General features: G+C 40.7%; 1 protein-coding gene across 1 annotated transcript; it reads left to right on the plus strand.

The window, feature by feature from the left end:
• Positions 1–2,269: 2,269 nt before the first annotated feature.
• On the plus strand, positions 2,270–6,280 carry LOC102796517 (uncharacterized). The gene is made up of 3 exons (XM_006782266.3): positions 2,270–2,668; positions 2,954–3,184; positions 4,038–6,280. The coding sequence occupies exons 1-3, from the start codon at positions 2,476–2,478 to the stop codon at positions 4,988–4,990; spliced, it is 1,377 nt and encodes a 458-aa protein (XP_006782329.2). The 5' UTR covers positions 2,270–2,475; the 3' UTR covers positions 4,991–6,280.
• The last annotated feature ends 2,762 nt before the right edge of the window (positions 6,281–9,042 follow it).

Here is a 9,042-nt window from a genome sequence, read left to right on the forward strand (position 1 = left end):
GCTAAGAAAACTATCCTCTTGAACTGCAGTTCATGAGGATATTTCATCTCATGATTAATGAACTGAGCCTAGATGATTTTTAATTTCAGGTAAGGTCCATCCATTCACCCATTTTTTGGCAGTTATGTGGGCTTGGGTCACACAGGGTAGGGTAAGCAGAGAAGCCCAGACTTCCCTCACTGCAGCCACCTGCTCCAGTTCATCCAGGCGGACATTGAGATGTTCTATTCAACTGTCAGTTAAATTCTAGTCAATTTTATTAATATAGCACCAAAAATAAACAGCAGTTGCCTCAGGGTGCTTTATATTGTACTGTAAATAACCCCCAGTAAAAAAGAAACACAGAAAACCCCAATGAGCAGATGCTTTGGTGACAGCAGGAAGGAAAAAAGCTTTTAACAGGAAGAAACCTCTGGCAGAACATGGTTCAGGGAGGGGTGTCCATCTCCCATGACTAGTTGGGGTGAGGGAACGAAGACAGGACAAAGACATGCTGTGGAATAGAGACATAAATATGCCACGCATTTATGCAGAGCCAAGATTCGGCTGGTCAACTGCATCTAAAGGACAATGGTCACTCTTTTGAGGATGTCAGTGTTCACACTTCACACTTTGGTTTGAAAGAGGAGTGAAAGAAGCCATCTATGTCCACTGTGAACGACCACAGAGGCGGTGGCTTATGACACTAACTGTCTGCGATCTATAATCCAGTTTTGAGATCCCTTCCCAGACATCTTAACGCCCACTCACATCCTGAGTCCATAACACTCTTGGGGACACTCCCATTAGGGTTAAAATCTGGAACTCCCCACCAGTTGCTCTTAGAACTGAAGAAGCTTCTCGGATGAGAGGTGAAACATCTTCAAGGAAACTTAAAGAAGTCCAGACGCTTTTCTTTCCAAGCCCGACTATGATGACCTGGATGACTGAGAACCTTCACAGACATATCATGGCTTATATCTGAATAGAAAGAAATATGTATATGTAAACCTTGAGAAAGAGGGTGAATCAAAGTTTATTTTGGGATGTATATTTTGATAGAAGGTTCACTTGGGAAAAGCAAATAGCAGCAATCAGAAATTGGATCAAGACTTAACTACAGCTGTTTATGTTTTGGAACAGCAGCTCAAACTAATTTAAAAAGACTGAATGTAATTGAGGCTGAAGCCCCAGTTTTATGCTTTGGGGCCCTGCATACACCTCCACCTTTATTGGTAGAAATTGGATAAACACCACTAGGAATAAGCAATAAGGGAAAAACAGCAATGCGATACACAATCAAACGTAGGAGACATCAACCACAACATCCAACAACATAGTATTATTAGAAAATGCTAAAGTTGGTTGTAGCCCTTCAAATTCAGTGGACAGTGATTTTGACATGGATTCTTTCCACACCAGAAAATGATCTGAGTATATTAGAAAACACAAGAGCAAATTCTAATTCTGTGTCCATGGTGGAGGAAAAGTTAAGAAGGAGCTGGGTATCTCACCTACAGATTTATACAAAGTGGCCCATGATGAAGTGGCAAATCAGACTTTGCCTGACATCCCAGACCTCGACATCACAAAGCTCAGCTGAAGTAGTTTCTGTTAATAGTACTTAGCTAAAGTGGGTGCAGGAGGTCAGGTTAAGAAGAGTGATGATTTCAGCTCAGTTTTGATGAGACTTAAAGAAAAACTACCTGTTGCTTGATCAGATGTAAAGGTGAAGCTCCTGGTTCTATCGTACAGGCTTGAAAAAGCCAGAGAATCAGTAGAACTGGCATGGAAGGGATTGGTATTGACCTCAGATTAGACACAGGGACTTCAGAGTGTAGAAAGCGTAACAGCTCTGCAGCAGAAGCAATGGGAAAATGAAAAGGGTGTGATAACTTTTCATTGCAAAAGACTATCAAGATACAGAAACACCATCTGCTCCATGTAACAATGAGCAGGAGGGACAGGATGATACTGAGTGGGCTAACACTACCACTGTGCTTTGAATCATGGGTTGGCATTGATGAGAAAGCATCCTGAAAGAAAATGGACATGTGAAAGACAGAAACTACCTGCATTAATCATCAGATAGTGGACATTACAGACTACTCCTTTAGATCAGTTCTCAATTTGGATCATTGTGGACCCATAAAATCAATATTTAGGTTTTTTGCATAGTATGTCAGGATTTGATCATCTTGTAATTCTACGAATGGCCTGATGGGGGCAGCTCTAGGCTTTGGATACGTTAGACTACCGGGAATCCAACAGAAGAAGAGAGAGCTGCTGGAGTAATATGGCGCCCGGCACCTACTAAACGTTGTTGCCCCGCTCTTTTTACTCGGAAGTTGATTTATCATACAGCATAAAGTCACCATCAGTGTATCTTTGTGTGTTCAGTCCTTCTCAGTGAGTCTTTCTCTCCAGAAGAAACACTTTTAGCTCGTTTTTTATTTTAACTTTGTCTCAAACGACACCGTCGCCTATAGCACGGAAATGTCCGAAGTGGAAGTAATAAAGCTGCTGGTGAATCAGCGGCTGACTGCAGTGGCTGAAGAGATAGTGGGACTGTTTGAGAAAACCTTTGCAGAGTACCGAGACAATGTGGCTCGCTTGGTGGAGGAAACAGAGCGACAGCGCAGGCTGCTGGAATCCGTAAAAACCCCGGGAGCTCCCTCACCACACACAGGTCTGTGCAGCGTGTCCTCGGTTTCCTCCCGTTGCTTGATTGTAATTCAGTTGCTATAGTTGAGTCTTAACGGGTAAAAGAAAATCAAGTATCAGACGTCGCTGAGACTGTGTAAGTTGTATCAGAATAAAGACATCCTCACAAGAGCGCTTTAACAAAAATTACAAGAAAGTCTGACTGCTTGGGAGCGAAATCTAACCATAACATGAGAGCATGCATTTTATAGGAAGGTCAGATGCAGAAAACTGCTGTCCAAATATTTGTTTGTATCTGTGTTTCTTGCAGAATCCCAGCAGGCGTTGGAAATAGACACAGCACCGAAACAACAAACTTTGGGAGTGAGCTTGAACCATGAGCACATAGGTGCTCGCTACATCAAAGAGGAACAGGAAGAAATGTGGAGTAGCCATGAAGGAGAGCAACTTCAAGGAGTGGAGACGTTCTCTTTTGGCTATATCCCTTTAAAGACTGAGAGCCGAGAGGAGCCGGAGGTCAACTCTCCATACCTTGTGAAATGTAAGTTTAATTTGTTAATAAAATGTAACAGCAGGAGAAGAGTAATTAGCTCATTTGTCTGATCTGCACTACAAAGCAGCTATACCTTCATCCCCATCCTTAAAACCTTTCCCCTCACAGAGAGAATTAAAACCTTTTTCTTGCTTAGCTGTCACCTATAGATTTACATCCCTGATAAGCAGGAGTCTGTTTAACGTCTCCCATGAACTTACAATGGCCCCCAGTATGTCTGTGTGTAGGTGTGATAGAGCAAAAGGCCCACTCTGGAAGCTAACCTTAGTGACAATGTGATACTACTGTTACTAAAGTGATTGGTTAAAATACGAGATCAATACATCGAATAAAGAAATTTGTTACACTTACATGTTTCAGATCATCTAAAAGTGTAAATGTTAGACAATGATGACACAAGTAAATACGAAATGCAGTTTCTAAATGAAGGTGCTTATTACAAAAAATCTAAACATAGCCCTGTATAAAAAAGTGAAAAACTGTTGTTTTTGGGTTTTTTATTTGTACAACCATTTAAAAATACTACTATAACTAAAATTAGAAAACAATCAGGTGTCACAATAAGATGCCCCACAAATTATTTGTGCCAGTAAAAAAAAGAAAAAAAATGTCCACCACAAGACAGAGGAGAACACCACAGGGATAAACCCTGCAGGCCTGACAACAGGTGTATCACTCCTCTGAGTGATACACCTGTTGTGGAAGCTGTTTAATGGCACCAGAACCAAAGCTGTATTTACAGTTCATATGAAATCATGAGATTCAAATATAGAGGTGATATATTATTATTATAATTGGTGATGTATTATCTACTAAACTAAAACTTTTAATTTCTGTCCAGTGTTACGTGGAGACCATCAGCCGCAGCAGAAGTGTAATGAAGAGGTTCCGTCTCAGGAGCGCGAGTGGAGACCTGCTCTGAAAGAGGAGCCTGAATGCTCACAAACTGAAGTGGAACGGGAGGAACTCAGGAGAAGCCAGAGAGAGACACGTATAGGACTGGGAGAGAATTCGGTCACAGAGTTGCCATTCATTGCTGTAAAGAGGGAGGCTGATGAAGAGGAAGCTTCGTCGGCTCAGCTTCACAACAACGCAGAATCTTCAGACTGCCAGTCCACTGAACATATGCAAGTAGAGAGTGATGGTGACGACTGTGGAGGAGCAGAACCACTGACCGAAGCAGCTAGTGACAAGACTTCCGACTCTTCAGACAGTGAGACTGAAGACAGCGATGATGACTGGAAAAGAATAAATACAAAGCAGTCCTATTTTAAAGTAGTGATAGGCAATAGAGTTGCTAACTCACAACCTGTCCAGACGTTAGATCCAACTCCAGTTAGTGATGAGAAGACTTCTGATTCATCTGAAACTGAGACTGAGGATAGTGATAATGATTTGATGGATAGCGATAAATCTAAGAAAGGTTCAGCTAGTGTTACATTTAAACATGCTTTTGTTGCAAGCTCTTCAAAAATGCATACTGAGAAGAAATCTAACTGTAGGCAGCAACTGAAAAATCACACAGGTACACAAACAGCACAGATTTCTATCCAGGGTTCACAACTTGTTCTTCACAAAGCAAACTCAGGTATGAGAACCAGTTCTACAGAACGACTTTTAAGCGACTCCAAGAAACGTAAAGAAAGTGCATCTCCGAAGGCACAGAACTCCAAGGACAAATGCTTCACATGTTCAAGTTGTAATAAAAGTTTCCAAAGGAAAACACACCTGATTCAACATATGAAAATGCATAAAGAGAATCCTAACATTAGTGGTGTAAACAAGCCAGTGTAGTATGCAGGAATGGCTCGTTTCATTTTGTCCTTTTGTTATCCAGGAACACTGTTAACCTTTTTCTTACTGTTAAGTGAATGGCATTCCAGCTAATGATAACCAACTATCTACCTGTTTAAGCAGAATTTTCAGAAATAAAATATTTTTTTATTTTTGTTTTTTAATGGACCCAAAGGTAAATAAAATGTAAAAAATGTTACAAAGACAAGTGCAAAGCTACTGGTAGTTTTTTTTTTTTTGTAATCGCTGAGGCTGCAAAACCTGCCCATTCAATTGCTCATTAGGAAGTTCACTCTGTTCTTCAGCTCGTCTGCACAGAGGACCAATGAGCTTATTCCATGTTTTCTTTTTTTCTTTTTTTTTTTGTACATCTTCTGTCTAAATTAAATGTGTCAAAGGTTTGTGAGTAGTTTAAATAGAATAGACACCAGTCATTTTACTAGGTACTGCTGTTCAACTGCTTGCTAACACAAATGTTAGCCACTGCTTTCTTTACATTCTTTTAACACTTGTTTGTTGAAAATGCTTTCTGGACTAGGGCACTGCTGAAGTTCAAACTGAGAATCAGAGTCGGGAGGGGGCACTTTTCCAGACAAAAATGCCTGTGACGTCGGAGAACAATGGCCAGTTTTAATTCGATTGGAAAGCAACAGAAAATCAAACACTTACAATAAAGGTATGGAGAAGAGCATATCTGGATGCACTACACATCCAACCTTGAAGCAGATGGGCTACAGCTGCAAAAGACCACAACATGTACCACTCCTATCAACCAGAAACGAGAAACCGTGGCTACAATTTGCAGGATTTAAAAAAGCGGACAATAAAAGTTTGGAAAACATTGCCTGGTCTGATGAATCTCAATATCTGCAAGGTGTATGTATTAAAGCGTCAAGAGTATTTGCCCATTAGATAGATGGATGGTAGCTCTTTTACAGCATGGTATCACTTTGCTGAAATGGTTTCGGTCCACTTGTCATTTGACACATTAGAACATTACTATTGTTTTGTACTGACCTTTTTATTTTGTAGTGATAATCTTTATCCTATGCGAAAACATTATTCTCCAGGTGACAGTGGTGTCTTTCCAGGTGATGATGCACCTCACGTGGTTTATGGAGTGTAGAAAAAATATGGGTCAAGTGCTATGGCTATTGGAATCACAGATGTAATTTCAGCTGAGCATATTGGACGAATTTGAACTGAAATGTTAGACTACTACCCACAACTGTTGACTGTTTTTCCCTTTAATTTGTCACCACTTCATAGGAGACCTGATTGTAAATAAATGTGCCTATAAAGCACTTTGGTGTCTTTTGATGTTGAAGGAAACTTTACTCACTGACACATTGACTTTCTTTAAAATTTCTCTTACAAAGTGTGTTACAAGATAAATATATATTCTTAGTGCTTATTATCTGATTATATTGTGTTTTGTACTTTGTAATAGAGGCATAAGAAACAACTAGGTCAGAGGGTGACAGGTTGCCTAGCAACAGAGGCTTCAGTAAGGGGAAGTAAAGAAAGGGGAAGTTTAGTGCAGAGGCATATTAATAAAACACAGGAAACCAGACAGAAAAAGCAGAACTAAGTAAACTGTGTGTGTGACGTATAGCAGAACCATATATATGTATTTTGTAGGGGTGCAACGATACTCGTATCGATATTGAACCGTTCGATACAGTGCTTTCGGTTCAGTACGCATATGTGTGGAACAATACAAACATTTTTATTCTTTTTATCAACGTTTCTTCTGACGATGCTGTCTGTGTTGAGCGCTCAGTGGAGCTACGTTCGACTACTCCACCTAGGCTGCACTGTCGAGTGCAGATCTACTGAGCGCAGTGCAAGCTAGTGAGACAGAAGCTAAGCTCGTTGCAACATGGCAGCCGCCTCAACGCTACCCGAAAATGAACCTCCCCCACCCTCATTCAGATCTGGCGTTTGGAACTATCTTGGTTTTCATGTGAAGCATGACCCTGATGGTAAGCGCGTCATGGACAAACGTAAAACAGTATGTCGGATGTGCCACGCAATGCTCAATGGTGTTGACACTGTCCAGCCCCACGCACGGGGCGATCCGCGGTAACTCGTTAACGGACATTTGCCGCGTTATGGCGTTAATGTCATTTTAACGAGATTAAGGCTGACAGCACTAGTGGGAACACAACAAATATGACTGCACATTTACGCCAACATCATCCTAGTGCAAAGACAAGTGGAAGCAGACAAAAACAACAAGCACGCATGCTACAAACTTTACCCGAGTCATTTAGACAGCCGTTAGCACATGATTCTCCTTATGGGGACCTGATATGTTTAATATGCTGCTGAGAATATAGCCCAGAAGAAGCGTATAGTATAGCTTTTATTTTGGAAAGAGCCATTTCTCTGTAATAAACTCTCTTTTCCAAAGATGAGTGATTTCTCCATCAGATAGATTTATTTTATCATTTTGTTGTTTCAGCAACATTAAATTTAAAACTGTACTTTTGAGTTAAAATATATATTTATAATTTTAATAAATAACAAATTAAAAAGGCATGAACATTTTTTTGTATCGAAAAAATTTTGTGTATCGCTGTGCCCCTAGTATTTTGCCTGGCAAGGCTTTCAGAACTGGGGTATTCGTCTGCAGTTCTCCATTTTCCGGAAATGTAAAAATAAAGATTATTTTTGGAGCTTGACCACTCTGAGTCCAGTCTTTCTCTGTCGCCAAAAGAATTCAAAAGAATGGAATTTAATAAGTGTTATGATGGTCTGTCTCTCTTCTATTGTTAATTGCCTTTTTTCGACATCTTTGGACCAACACACTACTTTCTACAGTCCAATACTGCTCAGCTGATGCTCACGACACCACAGTGTGTTCCAACTAGAGCAGGGCGATATGACCAAAAATATTTATCACGATATACATTTGAAAATTTGCGATAACGATATAGCTGACGATATAATTGACACTAGACAAAATACTTTACAACTCCACAACTTTATTAGTGCATAAAAAAAACATCAATGTATTTTGCACTGACACAAGCAGCTTTTTAAGTGCATTAAAGTTATATAAAAATAACTTATATTATATACTTATAATAACTTATAACTTGCTGACAGTTTAACCAAAAGGCATTTCCAGTGGAAATTGGCCGACATATCCTCAGCATAACCATGTATAATATCCACAAAACCTAAAAAGAGGTTATATGCACACAATACGGTAATATTATGTTGAAGCACAGTACGTATCACTCCGCGAGGCGCCTGCCTACGATAGCCGTAATGTTCCGACAATCCATCAAGCGGTGCAGCTTCGTAGCTTAGCAAAGTCGGACTGAAACATTTGACAGATTTTCGAGCGCCGTGTACGACATAAAATCGTTTCGAGGTCAGTAAACACAACCAGAATTCATACATAAGGCACACGGGATTATAAGGGGCACTGTCGATTTTCAGAAAAATCAAAGGATTGATTTTAAGTGTGCCGTATTTTCCAAATAACACGGTAATAACGACGGCCCGCTAGCATGCTCTACCAAAAATAGATTCAGATTTTATTTGTCACATACAGGTTTCCCCGCAGTGAAATGAGACACCCCCCCCCGACCTTACACACATAACACAGACATTACATGGGGGTTACAAGTCGGAGATCGGCAGTTGTGGAAAAAAACACTGAAATGTACACACAATGGGAAGGTACAAGAGGAAAAAAAGAGACCCCTACTCATGCTGTGCTTCCATGGTAGGACAGCACGAGAACAGGAAACAAAAAAAACTCCTCTGCACAAAAAAAGCACATGAATGTTCACAGCACAACATTATGAAGACATAACAAGCCACAGGTGGGAGTAGGGGGATGGAGTAATCCCAGGCAACACAGCAGACATCCTGCCACTGCGCCGACTCGCCAGCGCGGGCCCAGACCCGCCTCGTGTTCCCAGGAGGTAACAAGCATCGAAGGCGTTGGAAAGGGAAGGGGAGATGAGTGAGTGCTTATCAGTGTAAGTGTGTGTGTATGCGTGTCCATAGTTCAGCTGAGACAGTGTCCTTCG

This window comes from Neolamprologus brichardi, chromosome 7, assembly GCF_056152115.1.
Source record: "Neolamprologus brichardi isolate AB-2024 chromosome 7, ASM5615211v1, whole genome shotgun sequence".
In the NCBI taxonomy this organism is placed as follows: Eukaryota; Metazoa; Chordata; class Actinopteri; order Cichliformes; family Cichlidae; genus Neolamprologus; species Neolamprologus brichardi.